The sequence below is a fragment of the Nymphaea colorata genome, chromosome 1 (assembly GCF_008831285.2).
Source record: "Nymphaea colorata isolate Beijing-Zhang1983 chromosome 1, ASM883128v2, whole genome shotgun sequence".
Lineage (NCBI taxonomy): Eukaryota > Viridiplantae > Streptophyta > Magnoliopsida > Nymphaeales > Nymphaeaceae > Nymphaea > Nymphaea colorata.
In genome coordinates, this window is record NC_045138.2 from 36,241,179 (window position 1) to 36,266,493 (window position 25,315).

General features: G+C 38.5%; 3 protein-coding genes across 5 annotated transcripts; 1 reads left to right on the forward strand and 2 right to left on the reverse strand.

The window, feature by feature from the left end:
- Positions 1–11: 11 nt before the first annotated feature.
- On the reverse strand, positions 12–3,685 carry LOC116254712 (proteasome subunit alpha type-3-like). The gene is made up of 10 exons (XM_031630260.2): positions 3,506–3,685; positions 2,774–2,813; positions 2,531–2,614; positions 2,228–2,301; positions 1,661–1,747; positions 1,462–1,546; positions 1,277–1,323; positions 1,064–1,129; positions 399–489; positions 12–250 (listed from the first exon to the last, which is right to left on the reverse strand). The coding sequence occupies exons 1-10, from the start codon at positions 3,607–3,609 to the stop codon at positions 179–181; spliced, it is 750 nt and encodes a 249-aa protein (XP_031486120.1). The 5' UTR covers positions 3,610–3,685; the 3' UTR covers positions 12–178.
- Positions 3,686–4,645: 960 nt separating this feature from the next.
- Positions 4,646–10,084, reverse strand: LOC116254677 (uncharacterized). Of its 2 annotated transcripts, XM_031630225.2 has the most exons (4): positions 9,951–10,084; positions 9,739–9,826; positions 9,185–9,247; positions 4,646–7,002 (listed from the first exon to the last, which is right to left on the reverse strand). In XM_031630225.2, exons 3-4 carry the CDS (start codon positions 9,192–9,194, stop codon positions 4,865–4,867), a joined length of 2,148 nt encoding a protein of 715 aa, XP_031486085.1. In that variant the 5' UTR covers positions 9,195–9,247; positions 9,739–9,826; positions 9,951–10,084; the 3' UTR covers positions 4,646–4,864. The 2 variants fall into 2 exon arrangements, with proteins under 2 accessions (XP_031486085.1, XP_031486078.1); XM_031630218.2 differs by lacking the exon at positions 9,739–9,826.
- Positions 10,085–12,845: 2,761 nt separating this feature from the next.
- Positions 12,846–20,911, forward strand: LOC116254702 (COP9 signalosome complex subunit 2). Of its 2 annotated transcripts, none has more exons than XM_050076536.1 (12): positions 12,846–13,089; positions 13,484–13,604; positions 15,330–15,408; positions 16,255–16,495; positions 16,579–16,653; positions 16,730–16,864; positions 18,336–18,523; positions 18,637–18,705; positions 18,786–18,876; positions 18,972–19,106; positions 20,326–20,438; positions 20,530–20,911. In XM_050076536.1, exons 2-12 carry the CDS (start codon positions 13,520–13,522, stop codon positions 20,621–20,623), a joined length of 1,305 nt encoding a protein of 434 aa, XP_049932493.1. In that variant the 5' UTR covers positions 12,846–13,089; positions 13,484–13,519; the 3' UTR covers positions 20,624–20,911. The 2 variants fall into 2 exon arrangements, with proteins under 2 accessions (XP_049932493.1, XP_031486109.1); XM_031630249.2 differs by having other exon boundaries at positions 12,847–13,089; positions 13,512–13,604.
- The last annotated feature ends 4,404 nt before the right edge of the window (positions 20,912–25,315 follow it).

Here is a 25,315-nt window from a genome sequence, read left to right on the forward strand (position 1 = left end):
AGGAACCGATATGAAAAATGAAATTATGCCACTCAAATATTTTTTCCTTAAGGTCACATCACAACTTAAAAATTCTTCGCTTATGAGAACTGTTGCTTAGGCTACATGGGATCCTATATTAGCTTCCGAAAAGAAGAAAACAAGGGGATCAAACGGGATATAAGGGGATCAAACGGGATTAGTCAGCATCCATGTCCTCTTGGGCAGCCTCAGCAGCCGATTTTGCCTGTTCTAGAAGGTCAGCAGGAACCTGAAAAGTTTAAAACAGTCAAGTCAAACTTCTCGAACAAATTGCTATGGTTAAGAACACGTATGCATTTAACATAGATGCTCGAACAATCGTAACACTATCAATTGCCAACAACCTCATATTCCGTTGTCCAACTAATTTTTATTACCTTTTGATGTTCCCGATTTGACTCCTCGCATATCCAACTCAGTTCTAGTTCAAAAGCTTTGTCCTTTGCCTCATCATGGACACTGTATATACTGCAATCATGAAAAATAAAATTTTTCTGAAACCAGCCAATAACTAAGGAAAACGTTTAATTCAAAACTACATGGCTTAAGATTCTGGTTGAAACTGCAAAAACAGAAATTGTACTTTTAAGTTTATTCATCCTAACCTTTAAACCTTTTGAAGACGACTTTGGAGGTAACTGCCTTGTGGGGACACAAAAACTATTTGCATATTTGATTTGACAATTAGTTTCTGAGAAAACCGTTTCTTAACCTTTCAAATTTCAATAACCATTAAGCATGCATGAAAAGTTCTAGTCGATATTCCAGTGCATGTTCTATATTACACAGGCATATATTGATTGGACAAACAAATGTACCAAGGCGCTTTAAGCAAACCATCAGACCCCCAACCAAAAGAGGGAGAATGTTGTGCCACTGATCTATTGCCGAAAACTTTAAAGACACACAAGAATGGATCCGACCAAGTACCGTAATTGAGAATAATAAGAAGGTTCACAATCAGGACAGAGACAAAATTGGTGTTCCACGCATTGTCTAATTACAGTAAAAAACGAAGGAAAAAATGCACAAAGGAACTTACATTTTAGCAACTTCAATAATTCCTTCCCTACATGTCATTTCAGAAAGCTTCAACTTTTCGATCTCTCTGCCATACAAACAACTTAACCATGTCAATGCCACTGCCTTTAACATGACAATGCAAATGGTACAGAAGGCAAATATCTGCGCGTGTGCTTCCACGTGCACTAGCATTTGCATATTTAAATTTAAGCAGCTTAAGCAAGAAGCATACGTTTTGGCAGCTTGCCGACCCTTCCCAATTGCCGCTCCATAGTACCTCTGCAATTATATTCGTATAACACAAATTTATAAGCTTGCTTTTCGAGAAGAAAATGAAGGCAATTTGGAAAAAAGTTAAATGGGCTTTTTGGCCATTGCAACCGGCACTTCACAGTTTACAAAGGGATACAAACGCACGTAGGAAACTCCTGATGGCTCAACGATGTATAGCTGTGGCCCATCTCTGTCATACCCCCCAAGAATTATCCCACAACCAAATGGCCTGTATCGATGATAAACTATAAATAAGAATTATGAGGAAATAAATGAAGGAAAGTACAATCATGCTTCACCATATCCAGCAAAAAAGAAGAACTGTTAGAAGAAATTAACCAACCTTAGCCACCAGTAGAGTGTGCACAAGTGCACATAACTAGCAATACGGTCTGCAAGTTCTTTAACAGGGATAGGTTCCCCATAGATACTGCAATGGTATAAAAGCCACTGTATATTAAGAAGAAGAAGGCAGAAGTATAATTTGTACATCTATATCTCATCAAATGAAAAGTTATGTAATAGAACTAATTTGTACATCTATATCTCATCAAATGAAAAGTTATGTAATAGAACTAATTTGTACATCTATATCTCATCAAATGAAAAGTTATGTAATAGAACCTTTCAGGTGTACCCCAGAACCCCAAATATGAAAGAAGAGTTTATAACATTATTCGCTTATTTTTCTTTTTCTCTTTTAATCAGGAGAAAACGGAACACAATGAAGGATGAAAAAAAGGGAAATAACAACAGAAATTGGAACACATCTACCGGAAAAGACAAAATTGCAGATGAGACATTCTTCATTATAGTTTCCACCCAAATAGAACGATGCAAATTGACAGGAATGAATAATTTAAAGGACCGCTAGTTCATCCATCGAGAAACAGTAAATTCAAGAATATACTTCGAGTAGCTAGTTGCTTCAGACTTGGCTCGAGCAACAATCTGCCTCCCATCAGCTGCCAATCCAGCCACAGCCTGTACCCAATTGCCAAAAAGATTTACATGAATGACCAAACAAACATTATCAACCTAAAGTGATAAAGTCAAATGACGAACCATAAAAACATTGAAATTTGCCAAACAAGGAGATACAAATCCAGAACAGCTAAAAAACACCCAACCAATCACTGTAAAAAAATTGAAAATTCATTAACCACGACAACAAAGCTGCAAAGCACATAAAGGCAAACTGTCTGTAGAGTACCACGCCAGAGTGGCGGTGAACAGAATGGATTCGCCGATTGCATCCTTCCAACATCATTTTTGATGTTATGAGTTTCTCAACGCCCTGGTCAGAAAAGGTATACCAAGAAAAATTAATAACCTGAGCTTGAATTGATGAGACACGATCACGAGCAAGACATACGCCAGCTAACCAACCACGCAAGTCTCAACAGTCAACAGAAAGCTACAACAGAAAGAGTATACCAAGAGTAAAAGGTCTTACCAAGACAATCCCATCCTTGCACTTGATCCCAACTACCGTCCTACATATCAAAAATTTCATTGCCAAAAGTTGAATCATTAGACAGGGAATAGAAATATGAAACCCTACACAACTATGACTAAGGGAAATGAAACCGATTATTACGAATCAAAGTCCTGTTGTTCAGCGACACTAACCAGTATGAAGTCAATAGACTTAATCATTGATATTACAGCAATCAGGCGAAACGAAACCCAGGAAACAGAAGTGAAGACCCAAAACAGAAAAATCAAGAAGCTCAAAACTGAACCCAGTAGCAGAAAGACGCTGTTCCCGTTCGCAAAAAGACGAGACTGATCCCATCCATTTACGAATTTTAGGCAATGGAGGGAAAATAGAGAGCTATTTCTCAAGTTAAGATTGGCTTTGGCCCGTTCCTGCCTTCTTTTTTTTCAGCACGCCACCATGCTGCAATTGCAAAGTTCTCCGATGTCTATGACACTGGCATTTTATTGTTTAAATTTTCCAAAGGCAGATATCGAACTCGAGGAAAACGAAATAAAATGAAGATCTTTTTGAAATATCCTCCCCCCTGCGTCTTATCGCAAATTCACCAAAAGGAAAGCCATCAATCATGCCGGGATATCGCGATTGCGACATTTTTCTTGGGACCCAAATGAATGTGTGTGCGTGTGCGCGTGCGTGTGCGTGTGCGAGAGAGAGAGAGAGAGAGAGAGAGAGAGAGAGAGGCACCCGCTGTTGTCGACGGCCTTGGCAGCGTACTCTATCTGGAAGACTCGACCGTCGGGGGAGAAGGTAGTCACAGAGAGATCATAACCCGTTCCGATGCTACTCATCTCTCTCTCTCTCTGAAAAAACTTCGTCTTCAAGAAACCAAAACGATGAGAAAGAGCAAAAGGTAAAAGCAGATCGGAAATATGGAGGGAGCTAACATGTACAAAACGAGCATAGGTTGCCTTCTCGATTGAGCCCCTATCTTTGTTAAAATTACCCAACGTGCCATCATCCGACTCGGTCCCGAGTGTGCCGATGGACGGGACCTAGCGACCAAGAATGAGGACGCTAGGGACCAAGAATAGTTGAATTACTCCATTGTCACATTTTTGTTATATTGTAAAACCGTAAATTTAACCAAATAATTCTCTCATTTTTGTGTTTTAATTCTTGTTTATTATGTCAATTTTCTTTCCGTTTTGATGTTTCATAGTCGCCCCTGCAAGGAGAGGCACGTAGGTGAAACACCTGTGACGATGGTTAAGGGTGGGCTCGGATGAGTAATTGAGTATTTGGCCCATGACTGATCGAGCTTGGCATGATTATTTGACCTGTGAACCAGTTCGATAAAAGAAACTCGTCGGACCAAACTGACCCGAGTCCGGTATTAGAGACCCGTACCATATCAGCTCCGTAGATACATTTTGTGATGCTGGCATACTCTTAGCACAATACTGATAACTCCTTTCAAAAACTCTTAGCATATCGCCGAAACGCTCCCTTATCGAGTTGAGGGTTTAACCGAGTACACAACGTGTATGAAGTTGATAGTCGAGTTCAGCCCGATAACTAAGCAGAGGTCAGGCTTTGAGCCGCCAATAAGGTCTTCGAGTCCGTCGAGCACAACTTTGTGGAGCCTTATACCTGATTTCCAGCTTTGGAATTGGAACAGAATGTCAAGTCTTTTATACGTCACATACCCTCCGACCTGATCTGCCAGCTCGCATAGTCTCTCTATCTCTCTAACAGCCGCACTCATGCAGCTGAGAAACCTAAAGAAATACGACAGCAGCACTGCCAGTACGTGATTCATGTCGATGCAACTAAACGTTCAGAAACCCAGCCAAAGATGTTCCAAAACCAGGAAACCACCAACCATATATGGGACTCTAATTTATTTGCAACCTTTCTCACAATTGACTTTGATACAAATATACACTACCTATCGGCAGTAAAAGTAGGTGATTTTCTAATCCCCCATCTTACAGGAGACTGTACACAAGCAATCAGAGAAAAAAAAAAAGCTCACAAGAAAAAACAGGGTGTTTATGTTTAGATGGCTTTCCGAAAAGCCATCGTATTAACTATCTCCAGCTTTCAGGAAAAGGATGCGCTTGCAGTTGCTCCAGATGACTCTGCCCTGCCATTCATCTGTAAAACTTCCTTTCCGTGGCTTTCAACTTGTAGGGACCTGCTCAACCTTCTCAACCATATCTCGTAGTCCACAGGGTATGGGGTGCCGCAGAGGCTGTCAATGTAATCCGCAAACGCTTTTAACACGGTGGAAATGTGACCAAGCTTCTGTTGGATCAAACGTTTAGACCAAGCTGACTCTCTCCACTGCAATGCAGCCTCGACAGAGTCTAATTCAGGAAGCAAGCCTCCACACAAGAAAAAGAGTAGGTAGACGAGACTCTCTGCATCCGAAGATGGACACAGCTTCCCTTCCTGAAGGGCATAACTTGAAGAATAGTGAAGATTTGTGGCTGTCTTGTCTTTATCTTCTAAGACAGCACGGCCCCATCCAACCAAAACAAAATGGCACTTTGCTCCGGAGCTAACACAGATTATGTTTTCTGGGCAAATGTCTCCGTGCCGGATTCCAGCAGTGCTAGCTGCATGGATAGCAGATAGGCAATCATGGGACAACCTGAGCACCTCCTCAGGGGTGAGCTCGACCCTCTTCACCATGCTGGATACAAATTCACCAACTGGATACATGGCAAGGATCGGGGTTCCACACCAGGGGTGATTACAGCGATCATTGGTGCCACTCTTCGAGCACTGACCTGGGTGCACTATTCTTCCAGATGCAACAAGCTGGGGCAGGTATTTGCTTGAGAGACCCTTCTGCCTCATTACGGTGAGAATCTTGGTCTGTCTCTGGACCTGATACCATAAGTTCATTTCCTCCCATGAAGGTCCTAACCGAGATGGATGAGAACCAACATAAAGCAAGAGCAATTTCCCGGGCTCATCAAGAGAGGTTGAGCTGTATATTGGAACATCATCACTTCGTAATGCCTCGTTGATCTGAAAACCCTTCTTCCAATTAGAATCTTCCATCCACAGAATGGATCCAACTTCTAGGCTAAAGGACACCTGAGGTTCTACTTCAACCAATTCATCCCTCACTTCAACAATTTCTGATGAATAACTTTGTTGCAGGGGCGGTGCTGAAGTTGAACTACTACCGTTGACTCGTATCTCAACTAATTGCCTCTCATTTCTTCGCTTTTGAAGACGAGAAACATGAATTCCAGCCAAATCTGCAAATGTTTTCTTTGGCGTTCCTGTGGTTAACATAATAGTATGGTAAGTAGCATGCAGTACCTGTAATGTCCCAACGTCCCCCCAGTTGGCATTACCAAGCTTATTCCAGATTCGGTCAACAGAAGAAACCATGACGCGGGAATGGTTTATTATCCAATCAGCCGCACATTCATAAACATTATTTACATCAACCTCCATTGTGCGTACATCTCCTTCCAATTTAACCACTCCCCCATACTGGGAATCCACAATCAGAACGTACACAAAGTTAGAATCACAGAGAAGATTATATCTGCTTAGGTTTCTAGACAACAGCACACGAACAGCAAAGAACAATGCTTCACCAAGGACAGAAGGAGAAGGTTGACGATCACTCTTCGATGAGAGGCTTGCTACGTCAGACCTCAGCAATGCTACTTCGAGAATCTCTTCCCATTTACCATATGAATGGCGACCATTATTGACAAGTAAAGCAGTCGCACAAAGCCCTCCAGCTTTTCCATTAGCAATAACTTTTTCTGCAGGATAGAATCTAGAAGTTGAACTATGCAAACTTCCTACCAAAAATGGCATAGGCCCATCCTTATCCCAGAATGTCTCCCACAATCCCTTGGCAGCTGCATACAGGAAGTCTTCAAGTGCAAGATATGCCTTTGCTTCTACAGCATCTGAAGTTGAAGCGTAAACAGCATTTGGCATTCGAATGAGCTGCTGAAAAGAAACACCTTCCAATGCATAATCAAATTTCTGGAGCTCCTGTAACTCAAAGGGCACAATCCTTTTATTGTTTGAATACTCTGAAATTGATGGGAACCAATCCAACAGTTTCTCTGTCAGGCATTCAGGTTCAGCAAGTCTCCTGATAAACTCTTTTGCCAAAGAAAGTGAAGAACGAGACTTGCTTCCTGTTGGTGCACCAGGCTTGTGCGTTTCAGATCCAGATGTCCGTTCAGAGGATTCCCCTGCAGTCGCATCAAAACTCAGTTTCCTTTGCATAATCATACAAATGCAAGTATTTGAAAGTAAAAAATGATAGATTTATGAAATGATGCTTGATTCTACAATAAAAAAACATGAAACCATAAATAGAAGAGCACCACTTTAAAGTTTAAACTCAACAATCATAAATGAAGGAGACTAAAGAAGACAAGCTAGATAAAGGACAGCAAAGCAGCTGAGAACCTTTTCATTTGCCAACAGGCAACAACATGAAAGGTACTTGGTTATGTCTTTGCATGTAAAACCATAAACTCCATACATAGGCATACATTATTAAATTACACAAATACATATATATTAAATATATGGACATATATGTGCACGAAATATGTATATATATTATATACTGCAGAAGAATATGTCAAAAGTACAAAGTAATAAGAACCATACTGAATGAAGATAATTATAAATCATCAATAAATACATTAAATAAAGATAATTATAATTAAACAAAGGGTAATATCCAGGATATAAGATTGACAAGAGCCTTAACTGACAATTGTTCAAATATTGACTTCAACTATACAATAAAATTTTAACAAGCATCTAGTATTCAGCATTGAAAAGAAAAAGTTGCAAAAACTGATTCCTAAATTCCTTCCGATGCAAGGTTCTCTGAATTCCTTCAATTTGTCACTCTAATAAAAGATATGTCTTTAGACTTTAAATCTAATCATCCAATTTCTTTCAAGTTTTCCGTTTTATGCTTATTATTACATATAATATATGAATTAAATATTTTATCATATAAGCATTTTCATTCTCATATTTCTCTTTCATATTTAATCCTAGACAAGCTTGATAATAAAGTACACAAAGATTATAAACAAACCTAGACCAATTTCCTTCAGATAGTGGTTTATATAGATGATCCTTCTTGTCATCTGGTAAGGACCAGCCTAACCCCAGCTACAGACTTTTATCTTTTGTTTGCTTTATAAATCGAAAGTAGAACAGATTCACTAAAACAGAAGTAATATTTACTCCAGTCTCCAATACGCATCATTTAGAGGAAGAAAGAACGAAACAAACAACATTATCATGCGAGGGAATACTAACTGATGTCACAAGGCATGGTATGCATGTCACAGAATGTTCACATCGTATGGCACAACCATTTACCCATGCAAGGGGTTGAATCACGCCATGCAGGCCTATGAAGTATGACTCTTTCAAATGCAGAGTCTGACACAGGATTTACCACGAAAAGAAAGGAAAAGAGACAGGATAAGTTTTTTAAAACCAACAGCTATACTGCTATCACATCATTTCTCTGAAACAAGTACCCTGAACTGATTTGTAAATTTACTAAATTTTTTTCACATATTTTCCTTTAAATCATTTTTGTCGGGCAATCTACGGTTCAATCCTTATAATGTAGAAAAACTAAGTGTAAACAATAAGTCCAAACCTTCCAAAAATATCAAACCACAGAGAGAGGGAAAGACAGAGCGGGCTTATGACACCAATTGTTGAAACTTTAAGTACACACCCTTATTCTAACGTGCAACCCCTTGGACTCTAAGCTCAAAAATAGCAATATTTGTTCTACTCATTACGTTTTATGATCATTAAACAGTTGATAACCTTTGACGAGCAAAGTGCAACCACGTCCCATTTCAAATCCATTTCCAATATTTGGAAGTCATGGCAGTTGAATTTGCAGTAGCTCAGAGCTCAATTGGAGAAAATTTATACAAGTTTAGTTACTTTCAGAATAGCAATAATATAAAATACGAAGGCTGTTCTGATAGCGAGAGAATTGCTAAACATCTCATCTGAAGAACACAATAAATTAGTAGATTTAACCAAAATTTGACTTCATATCTTAACACCCGGAAAAGGAGAACGCGATATTTTCACGGTATCTTCTCTTTTTGAAAAAAAAAAAAAACATTGTCAAAAAAATACTAATGTGATAAAATTGTATTTTAGTGATAATACATAAGCTTTCATATCCCCACGTTTTTCCTGATAGAGGGCATGCTCATTTGTGTAGTTGACATGCGAACACACACGCACAGCCAATAACTAAAACTTCAATTATCAAGTAAAAAGTCAGCCTTCCTATGTCAAAGAGGCAAACGTAATACAATGAAAAGGCAAACTTAATGCCTAAGGATTGAGTAACACAAAAAGAATCACCTGACGTCATCGTTGTTTAGACCCGCACTCCCAATTCACTTCATCCGAATTCTGATCATGGAGCTACAGAAAGATAAAATAAGAGAAAGAGATAGTTTTTAGACTCACATCCCAACAAAAGGCGAAATCCAAACAGCCAATGTCCCAAAGGTTGATGTATCAGAAAATAGTTATCTCTACTGTGTTGAAAGGCAAATTCACAGGATCACCGCTGCGTGAAGATGATCCAGTTCCGGACGTTTACAGGATACATTTAAAGATAAAAACAAGCAACATATCGAAGCTCTTGTAAAAAATAACGCGCTAAATTATTTTCGTTCTGCAGCTTCTGCGTACGGCGTTTCGCAGCATTTAATGCATGTAATGCACAAACATTAATAATGGTTTTCTCAATTTTCCAATCTCTTTAAATTACATTTTCTCGTAGCAAAGGTTTTAATTTTCCCGACGAAAAAATTTCGTTCTTCCAAAATCGACAACATTTTCTTCTGAAATCGAAGGACAAAAGGCTAGGGTTTCATCACGAAATCCAGCATACGTATTAAAAACAAAACCTCAACGACGACACGACAAAAGCAACATCTCAAACTCCACCGGAACTCAAATCACCCGCATCCCTCCGGCAAATCAAATTCCATCACCCTATGGAACAATAAAACGACGATTACAAAGATTTAGGGCTCCCGAAAGAGATCGCAAGGAAGGAAGAAATAGGAAGGCGTTCTCGCTGCGAAAAAATCGTTAATAGACAATAGATAGTACTTACGCAGCAGGAGATGGTCAATGAGGAGAGTGGAAAAGAACCTGCCGGAAAGAAGCTTCGGAGAGAGAGAGAGAGAGAGGGGTTCGAGGGTTTCACTCTCCACTCCACTCTCTTCTCTTTCCCCCTCCCTTTCTCTCTCTCTCTCTCTTTTGATTCTCTCTCTTGATTTTAAAATTAAGGCACTTTTCAGATCGGCACCATCTACACTTACTTATTTAACAACAATCACTAATATTTAAAAATTTCCAGATGAAGGGCTCAGCTATAAAACCAGTTTTTTTTTCTTTTCAATTAATTAGCAGCAGACACTGCCTCTAATGCAGGTCTCCATATTGGCCTTACAATTTTTAAAGCGTGTTATTAATGCTAACCAATTGCTTGTGTCGACGAAGTCAATGAATTATACGTTATTCATCTGACGCCTTTAATTTATTAACCTTCTTTCTATCCATCTTTGATATTTCAAATGCATTTTTAGTGTTAAAAGAGTCAATGAGTTATACAAAGTTCATAAATATAAGTGATGAGGTATGAAACACTCTACCTTGCTGCCCAACTCTCTAAAAATAGTCTATCCACTTGCTTATCATGAGTAGACTTGTTAAGCCATCTCAAACTTTTCTGCTAAAAGAAATCATGTAAAATTATAAAATATAAAGATTATAGTCAAGGGCGAATCCTTAATTTACAAATTATACGAACATTGTAGCCATGTTCTCAAATTATAGTCAAATTGTCATGCCATCAGATAATTTCCCTTTTCCGTGACGGCGAAGGCGGTTATTTGTTGATCTTATCACTCGGTGCTAATTGTCCCTCGCTTTTGATCTTAAACGGGTCGGGTCGGTGATGGGTCATGGACTCCAGACTGAAAACCCGTACTTGTCCCGTTGCCAGCTGGGATCCAAACTCATTTATTCAATCGGATCCAATACAAACAGATTCCAACTTGAGTCGAGCTAACTCGTGTGTGGCTCGCTCAGCTCGTGTTGATACTTATTTTTTAAAAAATCGTCAAAAAAAGGCACAGATACATCAATGATGTTATATTATTAGAAAGGATTTAAATTAATGAATACATGTTTTAATTTACCCGACTTGAGCTTTAAATGAAGCAAGCTCGATTCCTTGAATTAAGTGAGTTGGGCTTTTAAGTCAAAGTCGACCAATTTAATAACCGAGTCGAACTTAGAGGAATCGAGCTTGAGCAGCTGGGCTCTTTATGCTCCGCACTAGGCTTGAGCAAGGGCACCGACTCCATGTTAATGGTGGCTTCTGCCTTTGAACCTGGGAGATTTGTTCATGGACGTAAGAGCTAAGTGATCTAAGAAAGTATATGATAAAAATACTTGATCATGTGGAGCTTTCCATCATATTGCAATTTCAGAATTTTGTATTGAATTGGCCCAGCTTTTACTTGTCGCGTGAGCAATAATAAGAAAAGCCCATTCATGGCTTAGTACTAATAAAAAAATCCTAATTGAGAGCATAAGGGGCCCGTCGCTAAGGTTGGTTGGGCATCAGGTTGAATCGTCAGATATCTGGCCCCACTTGGAACCATATTGTTTTTTAATATATATTTTACAATATTTTATAACGTTTTTTAATATTTATATATTATTTTATATTAAAATATATATTTTATAAATGTAATCGGGCCGGGCTTGAGCCCGATGTTGGACTCGAGCTTAGGTTTCGGGTGTCGGGCCAGCCCCAATGCTCAGACGACTTACCAGTAACCTATTTTCCTCGCCACCCTTGGTCTTAGCCATCATCGTGGGCCTACCAAACTGTCTGGCTCTTTTGGCTCCGGCTCCAAGTAAGATAACTTCCATTTATCGAATACTCTTACACATATGTGATTATATATCTTTTGTGTGAATAATAAAATCTAAAACTTTCTATTTTGTAGGGCAACACAGCACTTGGGGAGTGTTTAATTGCCACGGATTTCAATCACTGGGGCTTGAGAGCTAAGATTAGACCCTTTCTCATACAATCTTAAGCATGATTTGAGATCACTGCAGATCTTAGTTCCATGATTATGAGGTCCACCTCGATTCTGCACTTGTTACAATGTAACACATGGATTTGAGATCCACTAATGCTGAAATCCATAGTATGTTAAGTTGCCATTAATTTTAGATCCTCTCAAAAGGGGATTCTGAGATTCGTGCGAAACTGAAACACAACCTAAACGAGACATTTTCTGAATGCAAAATGTAGATTGCAGGTCAGATCTAAAACACAAATCTAAAACACAACCAAGGATTTCAAATGTAGATTGCAGGTCAGATCTACAACACAAATCTTTTACCACATCTGCAAAAGCATATGATGTCCCATCCACACAAGATCCATAAATTTTAAATCACAAGTAATCAAACGGCCCACTGAGTCGTGAAAGTTAGTAAATTGGTCAAACATCAGGGGTTTAATATCTATGATCACTGCCCACGACTGGAAGATTGAAGTTGTATCCATGCATATAATTCCCAATGTCTTTCATGGTTAAATGCTCATATTGCTTTTATATTGTCGAACATACAAGCATACATCGATGATAAATATAAAAATAAGATGAATTTGAGATCAAATTACCTTTGTTTGAGTCGTTCTACTAAGAGAACGCACTAGTGTGATCTTATGAACAAAGTAATAATTAAAGGAAAAAGTTGTCTCGACTATACTATGCACTTAGACGTGTGTTACACTCTCATTTATATTAAAGGTTGGTTTGTTGGAATTGTGAGGGTCAACTTATTTACAACATTAGGTTTGTAATAGGACGCCTCACCAAAGAGCGAAAAGTTGTAATTTCCCGCGTTTTTGAGAAATTATGTAGGTAGAGGGGACTCTTCCGAAAATTTCCTTCACCGCCCTTTACTCCGCTCGTCGTGTAGAACATTGTGGGGGGAAGAGAGAGAGAGAGGGTTTAGGATCAGTTCGTCTGGTCCCCGTCTGAGAGAAAGCGGGAGAGTTCAGGCGAAAGAGGGGGAGTGCAGTTTTTTCTTTCTTGTTCGCGCTGGTATTTGTAGCCCCGGCGATCGTCCTTCTCGTTGTCTCATTGTTCTCAAAGTGCGATTCCGCTTGCGTTGATTCGTTTCGGAGGCGGGGAGAAGTTTACCAAACATGGGTTCTGGTAAGGTTTTCGTCCTTTCGATTAGCATTGCTTTCCTACAAAGTTTAAGGGTTTCATCCGTTGGTGTTGGCCCTTTATCCTGTATGAAGCCCCGATATTCTAGGGCTCTTGTAATTCATGTTTAAGAACTAATGGCTAATGTATCTCGTGATGTGAGATTTTCCTTTTTTGTTTCTGGTTTAGAATTTGTTGCTTCTCTATGTGGACTTACTTGAATAAATAAGAATTTTGGGCTATCGCTGCAGTACTCGCTCCCATTTCTCTCTCTCTCTCACTTTCATGATTTTTTGATGTTTCTGTTTGATTCGTTTTAGTAGTGCACGTTGTTTTAAGCGCTTGCCTTGTTTCTTTTCTCTGTACCTGACTTGTTTCGTTGTTGGTGTGATATGTTAAGAATTGAAACTATTTGTACACCTCTTCAGATGCTGATATGGAGGATTACGGATTCGAATATTCGGAAGAGGAGCCGGAGGAGCAGGATGTCGATATTGAGAATCAGTATTATAATTCCAAGGGTAAATTCCGTATTTTCATTGTTGTCAGTACAGTTGATTTATGAGGTTAGTTTATTCACTAACCATTACGCCACTGCCATAAATTATGTTATGATCCATTTTATCTTCACGTATTTATACCCGTCAAGGATCCCGCGGTGACACTTTAAAATGGGATTTTTTTTGGAGAAAATGTGAAATTGAAGAAAATAGGACATAAGCATTTTAATATCTCATTGCCCGTCTTCTTTGTATTTGATTAGTTGGTATTGAATATTTTATCTTTTACTTAAGATTGAACCTGCTTCAGAGGTTCTCGTTTCGGAAATTGACCTTCAACTTCTATAAGTGATGCCTCCACAGAAGGTTAAAGATATTTTTGTATGGGGATTAAAATCATACTTTTAAAGGTCCATATAGTGTTCCATACCGTCCATTTTTGTACCATTGAGTAAGCAATTGGAAAAGTTACTTTGTACATTTTGTTTGTAGGCAATCGCATATTCATGCGCTTTCTGGAAATATACTTGTTTGTTAACTACGGTTGCTCCACGCAAAGAGTGCCACATCTAGGCTGTTAGGGGTCAAGCCTAGAGATGCTCAGTTGCAATCTAGCAATTAGTGCATGAATTTCCTGAATCGGTAACGTCTTTAGTAAAAATAGCATGTGCCTTTTCAGGAAAAGGTTTTTGACTGAGTGTCCTATGAAGAGTGCCCATCTGTGTCGGTATATTGAATTTGTTCTGATTAGCCTGCTTGTTCTTTGTCGAGTCAAAATGTGACATGGTTGACAGTAACGGCTACATTTGTACTTTCCAGCAGCTTAGCACGTCTTTCTTTCAAGGGATAGGAATATTGATGCTCTAGAGATAGAGGGCGCTAAAAGAAAAAGGGTGTATTTGAAATAATAAACTTCAATTATAAGCAGTACTATGTAATTGCTTGTCATATGTAATTATAAAATTAACGATCAGATAAAAGGATTTAAAGGGTCAAAGTTATATTATGAAAAACCTATACTGCAGATGGTGAAGAATAAGAAGATGTGGTTGTCTCACTGTCACAGATATTGCAAGATTTTCGAAAATCTCATGATATTTATGAGAAAAAAAGTAAAACAAAAATATTGGGAAAATCTCGCCAAAAATGAGTATCTCACAGTTCACACAATTTTTTGGTGACTTTATTGCTTTTTTTTTGGGGATTATTAGTTTCTCATTTATTTTATTTTTTCAAAATTTTTATGATCTTTTATTTTTCCAGAGATTTTCCTGAATTTTTCTCGATAAAAACAATTTCACCAATAAAACCTCGCTGATATTTTCCCGAGGACGATACTACTTTGTCTTTGATTCTTTCGGCATCCAAATAGTGTACACATTTATTTTTGGCCTCTTTCGCATTTATCATAGACGTAAAAGGATTGATGTGGGGTATAAAGGGCTTCACCATGTGTGTGACCATCCAACCTTTTCCTTGGATTTAACTGTTTCTATGGCTTGGCTTAGATTATTTTTTCCATTTCTTTTTCAGTTGCTATTGTGTTCTTTTTCTCTGTGTGCCTGCTTTCCTGTCTTTGTTTGTGGTGATGTCTCATGGCAAATCATCAAGACATGACATGTTCATGAAACAATAATGATGATTTGTTATTCATGTGTTGCACTATCTTTCTTTTCTATTATCACATTGTATCCTGTTTTTCTCCTCATTCCTTGGAGAGAGGGTCATAATTACATTGTTTTTCAGGCTTAGTTGAAACTGATCCTGAGGGAGCTCTTTCTGGATTTGCTGAGGTGGTTCAGATGGAGCCAGAAAAAGCAGAGTGGTACTTATCTATGCTTGAAACTAATGCTTGGTTAATTTATGAATTCATTATATGGCTGGTTGGGCATGAACACCACATGGTTAGAGTTTATACTTTATACAGTTAGACTCAACTAATAGAATCTAAAGCTGCATGTTAGAAACTTAGATGCAATCATGCAACAGAGATTCCATAAAATGTTTTAACTGGTAATTTAGTTAATTATCATATTGTGTAGGATGTTCCTCATCTGACTTTCTTTTTCATGTCATTCCTAAGAGTGCTATTCTGAAATTCGGAAAGCCTACTTGAAGTATTCTATGTTTGGGATTCATTTCCATCAATAAAATGATGCTGTACTTTATTAAGCATAGGTTGCCTGGGTTGCATTATGTAACTTATCTATTGTCAATATAGCGAATGTTCAGTTATACTCTTTTTAGATAATTACTCTTCTAGTAATGTTTACAAATTGCTGCTTGCTAAGCTCATACAAAGCCCTTATGAACTGCTATTTGCTTATACTAGACCTTGGATAATGAGAAAAGGGAGAAAAATAATAATTTTTTAAGCCAGTGCTGACTTGCATTCTTGTTCCAAAGAGATTTTGACTGTAACATTTCATTTTTGTGCATGTCCACGCCAGCGAATTTGTTCTATGTTTTGTTGGGGTTGTGCATCTCCGCTTACCTGATATCCTTCGTGGCTGATTGCTTATGGAACCTTTAACCTTTTGGTTGTTTTATCTGACCTTTGTATTACTGGTGGATCATAATCAAATCCAAGTCTTAGTTTAAGGTTTACTATGCATGTTTTATTTTTTTAAAAATGTATCACTGTGTACTTAGATGGTTTGCATATCTTCAGGGGATTTAAAGCTCTTAAGCAAACTGTGAAGCTCTACTATCGGTTGGGAAGATATAAGGAGATGATGGATGCATACAGGGAGATGCTAACATATATCAAATCAGCTGTGACCCGGAATTACAGTGAGAAGTGCATAAACAACATAATGGATTATGTTTCTGGATCAGCAAGCCAGAACTTTGGGCTTTTGCAAGAGTTTTACCAAACAACTTTGAGGGCCCTTGAAGAGGCAAAGAATGAGGTTGAATTATAACCTGAACTTGGCATATGTTTGTCATTTCAGCGGACAATCTTACGAGATATTCTCTGCTGTGTTTACTGCAGAGACTTTGGTTTAAGACAAATCTTAAGCTTTGCAAGATTTGGTTTGATATGGGTGAGTATGGGCGTATGAACAAGGTAAGGAATCACATCATTGAATTGAATGGCTTGATTTCTTTCTTAGCTCTGCTTTAATGATACTTTTTCACCATAGATATTGAAAGAGCTGCATAAATCCTGCCGAAAAGAAGATGGTAGTGATGACCAGAAGAAAGGCACACAACTTCTGGAGGTCTATGCTATAGAAATCCAGATGTATACCGAGACAAAAAACAACAAAAAGCTTAAGGTAGAGCTTCATTCCTTTCCTACAAAGTGGTTTTCAAAAATTATGCCTGAGTCCTTGTATAAATAGTATTGCATTAACTAGAATTAGGGAGTAACTAACAATATTAGTGTTTGTTGCATCCAAATTATATTTAGCAGCACTAGGTACAGGTCTGTAACATTTTTTTATTTTTTTTGGTAATACGTTGAAGCCTAATTTCATATAATTAAGGAAAGGACATAGAAAACAGAAAAACTAGAACAAGTTAATGTGGAATCTATACAGTTACACAAGAAAAGAGAATCTCCTGAAGTTCTCATGGGAATAATTTTTTTTTTCCACATGATTGCAACACCACCTTAGCAAATTTCAATTGACAATTGCCAATTTTCATGTAAAAATATTCTTACTCTAAATAATGATACATTTTTGGATTACTTTGCTGAGCTGATAAATTCAGTGGAGTTTTAGAAGTATTTGATTTTAGAGATTCTCGAAACAGACACTTGATGTTGCTTATACAGTTTTGTTTGTCATTGTATCTTGCTAGCAATAAGCTCTTGTTGGTAGTTGTAAAGATTTTTATGTTTTGGAAATCCATGCCTCGAAAATAATTTGAGAATTTTGCCTTGTTCATATTTTCTAAAGCATCTTTTGCGGCTTATTTTTATATTGAGTATGTGTGAACCTCTCTCTCTCTCTCTCTCTCTTTCTCTCTGTTTGCATGTGTGTGTTTGTGTGCATGCATGCACACAGATGCATGTGGGTAATGACAAACAATTGTCACATGATTGGGTCTGTTAATTTTCTTTTTTGTTGTATAATAATGTTTTATTGGTAGCAATGTTCATCAATACTATTGAATGGTGAATGGAAGAAAATCATCAATTGTTGAGTTACCAACTATATGGTGCAGTTTATATATACAACTCAAATGCATGTGGTTTTAGTTCACTTGGGACTCATTAGATCAAATGAGTATGATGAATCTAGATTTTCCATATGGCTTGTTATGGGTTGAGTTATGAAGATTCAAGCTGATTGGCCATTTCTAGTTTAATCTTATTTTGATCCAAGATTCCAAAAGTAGCTTAACTCTGGGGGCCTTCCCAACTGGTGTCTCTATTGGATCTGAACTCATACAAGAAGGTTCAAATGCAGTGTGGCTCTTTCAATAGTCTATATTGTATCCTGAGTTGACTTTGGATCGTCTTCTTAAACTCGCAGATTGTAGTGGTTTTTTAAGTTGAACCCAACCATCAATCTATGCTTGGTTTTGCTTTTGCTTTTGGATCATCATCTAAATTAAGTTGAATTATGATGATGTACAGTTACTAAACAGGAAAAGTTGAACATGTTGTTGATACTCATTGACTATATATTTTTTACATTCCAAGAATAGATAACACAATTGCGTTGCTTAAAATGAACAAAAAAGAAGCAGCTTACATATGCATCTACTCCAAATGTCTGAGCTGTATAATCTTTGCAGCAACTATATCAGAAAGCACTTTCAATTAAGTCTGCAATACCTCATCCTCGGATAATGGGAATTATTCATGAATGTGGAGGGAAAATGCATATGGCCGAACGTCAATGGGCTGAAGCTGCAACAGATTTTTTTGAAGCTTTCAGGAATTATGACGAGGCTGGGAATCACCGGCGCATTCAGTGCTTAAAGTATGTTTCAACTCCTGAAGAAAGCTCTGTCAATGGTCTGATAATGCTTGAGGTTTTCTTTTCTCGCAATTTTCTAATATAGGTTCCTGAATGGTGCTACCGATCAACCATAGGTATTTGGTCCTGGCGAACATGCTAATGGAGTCTGAAGTGAACCCTTTTGATGGGCAAGAGGCAAAACCGTAAGAATACCTTCCAGATGTTTGAAAAGTTATTTATTCCATGCTGGCCTGGTGCTTTATGGACTTTGTCTATCTTGCAGTTACAAGAATGACCCAGAAATATTGGCAATGACGAATCTAATAGCAGCCTATCAACGCAATGAGATTTTTGAGTTTGAGAAGATTCTCAAGGTTGAGAATTTCTTGTTCGCCAAAGCTGAAACAGCTTGGAAGTTCCAATTGTTTTTTTTTTTTGACATCTGCTGATTGTTGATGAAAAATTTCAGAGCAATCGGAGAACGATAATGGATGACCCATTTATCAGGAACTATATTGAAGACCTTTTGAAAAACATCAGAACTCAGGTCTTGCTTAAGCTGATCAAACCATATACAAGGATTCGCATTCCTTTCATATCCAAGGTAAATGTCATGACATGTTTTATTTATCGATGTCAGGTGTGTTTTTTGTCTTTTTTGGTTGTGGGGGGAGGGCGGAGGCAGTGTGGGGGTCAGATTGAGTGGTGCGCACTTGGATTCTTACATTATAGTTGGTCCTTCCCTCCATTTCTATAGCTATTAGAAAGTTGTTGATCTGTTTATATGTCATTTTGAGGACCTTTTGGAAATAACATTACCCAAGTCCTGTTTAAGCTTATTAAGCCCGTATTATCAGTCCAGAATTTGTTCAGACAAGCATTCTTATTGTCTGGTTTTGGCATTTTTATTAACAAATTCATTTTTATTAGGCTCATGAAAGCAACTGTCATCAAGAACAATGTTTCTGTTTTTGGACATGGTATAACAGCTAATGTGGCCGTCAAAACTCAACAGCAGTTCTATAGAGTCCTAGAGCAAAAGCATTTTGGGTTCAATTAGGTTAAGATGACTGGCATGTATTTACTTGTCAGGAAGTCATCCTGGCTGCATGTGAAAAATATGGCACACACAAAACACCAACACTGTATGGAACATATTTGTTGCCATCAACATTTCATAACAAGTATATGTATAAGAATATTCTGAACTATGTACAAGGATATTCTGAGCTTGGTGAAAGGCATGTCTAAAGAATGTCCTCGTGCCTAATTGATAGAAATTAGCTACCTTTGAAGTCTTTGCTGTACTTGTATGCACGAGATGCATCTGAGTGGATTCTAGCACCGTCTCCTGCCAAATATTTTTCATGGTCTTAGCTCACAAGGTTTGGAGTAGGCTATTGCATAAGTATGACATGGTAATGCCAGGATGCAGTTAATGCCATAAATTTGGTCGGAATTAGGTTAGTGTTGCTACCGAAGGGTTCGATTTTCTAAAGTTAAAAGTGGAGATTCTAAAAGTTTCATCTTGGCCTTGTCCCCTGACCAAGATTTACAAGATTTATGATGGCTTTCTGTTGGTTTTTCTCGATCATGTTATCGAATGGTTTCTTTGTACTCCAAAGTCTTTTTTCCATTTTTTGGGTTCTAATATTGAAAATGCTGACTGTGACATCTGGCTTTGATTCCACTGATTATCTGTAATCTATTGTTGTTTGAGGCGCCAAATTTTTCCAAATGGACATCTCTTTTGGGTCAAAGTTGATAAACTCCGTTTACTTGTTTTAGGCTCTACTTATATTATTGTGCAATTTCACATGCAGGAGCTGAATGTGCCGGAAAAGGATGTGGAACAGCTTCTTGTGTCACTAATTTTGGATAATCGGATAAATGGGTATATCGACCAAGTGAATCGTTTATTGGAGCGTGGTGACAGGTGAACCATTACTGACAAGCTTATGTATTCTCTTTTTTATTGAACATCTAAAATCCCACGACGTTAAATTTGTTTGGCTTTCTTTTGGTAGGTCAAAGGGTATGAAAAAATACTATGCAATTGACAAATGGAATGCTCAGTTGAAGTCCTTGAATCAGAGCATTGCTAATAGAGTAGGCTCATAGGAAGGAGCGGTGATTTCATGTGCAGCCATTTTTGTTAACTGGTGTTGGCCTGCAGGTTTGTTCAGGAGTACTTGTTTAAATCTGTGCCCTGCTGTAGGTCAAGCTGTGGAAAATATGATTGGATGTAGACCTAAATGTTTGAATGTGTATTTTTAAGTAGAGCGGCATGTTCAAGTCCTTTATGAAGCAGTGTTGTTTTTTTTTTTGCCCGCCAAATGGAGAACCCTCTGATTCTGTTGTTTTTTTTTCCCCCGCCAAATGGAGAACCTTCTGATTCTGTTGTTTTGATGAGGAATCCTATGTGACGACAAGTGATGTTTGTATTCTATCTTTGGAGAAGGAATAAACTGGTGGGATTTATGTATTTGGGCGACTGGTCGTAACAAGAACTTCCACCTCCACATGATGAACTCGGTGTTTCCCCGGAATCTGGTGCAATTCTGAATCTTTCATGAGGTAGAAAATTCTGAAAATAGAAAGTGCAACATAAAAAGTGTGTTAAAGCAGTTCAATTGAAGTCGTCTTTAGATGGCATTCTAAGAAATTGACATTTTGTGAAAATTAGTTTTTTTCATCAGTTTTTGGAACATGGTTTTGCGTGGTTAACAAGGCAAAGGCGACGCGTTTCTGTTGGGGAGATTCAGTTTATTCGCAAAAATTTAGAAGCGTTGTTTTGTCGATCGGGTGTCCCTCAAAAATGATATACGGTTATAGGAGCGGGCGATGAGCTTGTCGTCTGCATCGACCCTGGTGTGTTAGTTTGAGCTGAACATGATCTTGTAGGTGTATACTTGTTAACGGAAGTATTTAAAATGATGCAGTTTTGAACTCTGAAGCACAACGGTGAAACTGTGTTTAAGGTCCATGTCTTATCCTGAATAAATGGATCAGGTTTGGATCAGCTGATAGCGACTGAAGATAACACTCCTTTCCGGTACTTGTGGTCCTCTTTAGAACGCCCCTCAAGTGGCTTGAGTTATTTCACCCCATAATTCAACTGTAAACCCGAGGCAGGTTCACGTCTTCTTTTAATGGAATGAGTCTACACAATTGGTCGGGCTAATATTCTCTTCTTTGTTTTTTGTTTTTGGCTGAAGTGATTGTTTAAAGTTTTATTTTCGGCACAAAGATGACGCGTAGAAGATATAAGCAAATCTGCTTTCTCCGAATTAGGTAGGTTCTTATGGATTAATGAGCGGTGTTAATTGATTTAATCGATTGAACAAGTCGCAATACTCCTCCCGAGATTTCGCATTTTCTAGTAACTGAAAAGTTCAGACTAAACAAATTGAAGATTTACGTCGATAAGTTCTAAGGAAAGAGAAACTAAAGCATATCCAATCCCACGGTCTGCCCAATTGAAGAGAAGGAGAAGGATAAAACCCCAGTATAAAAACAAAATGAAAAAAAGAAAAGAAAAATGCAAAAGCACCGGTTTTTCGAAAGAGCAAAGTCATTGTCAAGATAAAAAGTACCATAAATCGAAAAGCAAAATCCCGCCGGTATGCCCTACACGTCAGATGTACCTTTTCTTAATTTTGGATGAGCAGAAGAAAACTCCACCACGCGAGTGAGAAGTTGAAACCCTTTTCTTTTCCTTTTGCTCATGTCAACTTGGGGATCTAGGTGAACTTATCGATACAACGTTAGCATCTGCCACTATTTGTAGTGCATCCAAGTGCGGCAAGGATTATAGGGATTTGAGACTCGGAGCCATGAGTGGCCTTCTTGCCGGATTGCACTGCGCCTCTCAGGGCAAGTCATATGTACTTTGCACTAGAAAAAGACTCAGTAAGCTCGATAACATGACATGTTGCCAGCAATAATGTTGAGTTGCGATGTTCTAGCGTGCTAAAAGTTTCAAGGAAGCATAAACTTGGTAACCAAGTTCATGCAACTCGAAGGGTTGGTAGAACTAACGAGAGCCACGAGTCGCTTGTTTTGAAAGCAAGCTTACCTTGTTTGCGGCGTCAAAGAGGCATGCAACTTCTTTTTTGCCTTCGTGAGCTGGAGTGGATTGACCTGTCCTGTCGTAATCCGGGCCCCTTGGTGAATGCCAATGTGACCTCATTTCTGAGTTGGAAAGGAGCTTTTTTATCCACTCCAATTATGTGGATTCGAGAAGAAGGTCAGGCGATGCAACTTAAAGGGTTGTTAGAACTATTATATTACATACTGTTTCATAAACCTGCTCCAAAAATAAGAGTCGATTCATGAAACACTAGCAGTAAGTAACTGTTCCATTGACCAAATACATAACTGTTTCATTAGCCAAGCGGCTCCTTGGAGGTTTACTTCCAATTCGTGGCAAATTTTCTTCAAGTTTGGCTACAGTTTACAAGATTGGTAACTGTGAACAAGGAGCCCCAGCAAAGTAGAATCCTGCTATTTGCTCATTGCAGTTCTTGACTCCACTGCTTATCTAGAACGGAGTGCCGAAGATAGAAATTGGGAAGTCCCTTAAGTGGGATCTGCATCCTTTGTTTATACATATATATAATTATTTGGTCAATTAAAAGTGGGGGTGACGTTCATGATGAAAACAGGTTGTCTGGTGAAGTCGCTTAGCTTCGAAGTGACGACTTGTTGGAAGAGAAAACAAGCAGTCATGTTTTTCTTTTCCTATATATATATATATATAGATGTTGAGCGTTCAGACTTGTTGCGGCGCCACAGAGGGGGAGGCGGTGGTGGCAGGCAGGGCGTCTCGATGCCGTGCCGTTTTTTTTCTTTAAAAAACGAAAACAAATTCAAGGTGCCGGCAGGAGAGGAGAGTTTGGCCCTTGAAACGTTCCACTTCTCGACCGCCATAAAATTTCTCAGCTGCAGTACGAGAACACGGGATCCAAGGGCTGGGGAATCTGAACTGTGAGCTCATGTGAAAATGAATGGAGCAGAAGTACTATTTAAAGATCATCAGGCATAAAGCTCTCAAGTTCTCAACAATGGAGTTGGCATCTTGTTCTTCATTGCTAAATCGTCCATTTAATTTTGTTGCAAAGAGAAGCCCCCAGGTTGAAGATCAGAAAATCTTCCACCGTTCATATTTTTAAATGCAGTGGTAGGGGTCTGCTCTGCTTACATCTGGGTAGGAGAAAGTTCACTGGTCCCAAGATCCTTTTGATCCACTTATTATATTCTTCAGTTCTTGGACTTATCGAAAGGTTTACTTTCTCATGTAACCTCAAGGAAGAAGAGGTAAAAATCATGTTCTATTCACAGTGAAACAAAAATCCCACCAATATCTTGTAGGCTTTGCTTATTATAGGGAGGAGCTTATTTCACTAGGATCATGGCCTAATGGCCTTACATGAAATCCAGAGAGGGGAAAAAAAAACTATTCCAGAAGCTTCTTGGCAGGTTTTCCTTCCCTGGAGGATGAAAGATTGTTGGGTCGCTGACGTGGAGAAGTAGATCGCCGCTTATCGAATTTGAAACGTGAAAAGTGGTTGTTGTGGACGACCCACCAAACTCTGAGTTTTTCTCTGGTCCGTAGCCCAAAACTATGGACAACTCTTAAATGGCTGGTAAGACATCACCATCAAAAGATGATCTGGAACAGAGAAATTGGGTTCGCTACTTCTGTCAGGCATTTATGATTTATTAAAAGAAGGCCTGGACAGAAGTTGAGCAAATAAAGCCCTATGAATGTACTTGGTATGATTCTTTTATAAACAACGACTCTTGGATCGTTGTCTTTCGCTTTTTACACGACAAATTAAGAGGAATCAATGGCTTTATATGTCATATACTAACGTAGGGAGCAAAGAGCCACTAGAGGGTTTGCTTGGTAGAGTGATTTCGCAATCAAGTTCTACGGAGAGTAACTTTGTAAACAAGCCGAAACATGTGCGGTCTGACTATGAGGTTTTAGGACAACTTGTCTTGTCTTCATAGATTTTAATAATTCATATTTTTTAAATTAATTAAGTCAATATCACATGCTCAAATCATAGTTGGCAAACCCGTGACTCGGACTCGGAGCGGCCAGGTCAGTAGGTCAAGTTAGGATAGAGGGAATGTTATGCATGACTTATGGGAAAATTTCATTTTGTCAAAGCTGGGTTTTCAACCAGACATGTTTTAAATGCAGTTTTGGCGTCACCCAAGTGAGACTTTTATGAGAATCTTTAGTTACTTCCATTTGGAATGATTTTTCATGAGAAAAGAGATCTTTTCTAGCAAAAACTGAGGTGGCCCTAAGGTTACCTAGGGGAACAGTCCAAAAGTTGGCAGACTTGACCATGCAATTGAAAAGAACTGTTGAATGGACTTGGAAAAACATGGAAGCATATTCTTAAAGAGTGTTCTTCCAAAGGGGTGGAATATTACATTGTAACTCAAAGTTGTTTTCCTATCCCTCACAAGCCACCCCCCTTGTGAGGATTTTTATAAAATCATTGCTTAAGTCACCAATCTTAAATAACAATAAAAAATTACCCAAAGAGGTGGAGGCTCCACTTCCTCTAAAGGCTCGTGTTTGAAATTTGGTGTGTTCTAACTCTAAACCATAAAAGGTCTCAAAGCATAATCCGTGAACCCAAGAGGCGGGCACAAGGGAGGAGCAATAGCCTCTCTTAGGAGCGGTGGAATGAACCACTCACCATTAACAAAAAGAAAAAAAAATAACAATAAAAAGGCAAAGATGGGTAACATCATTATTCACTATTATATTTATACAAAGAGGCACCT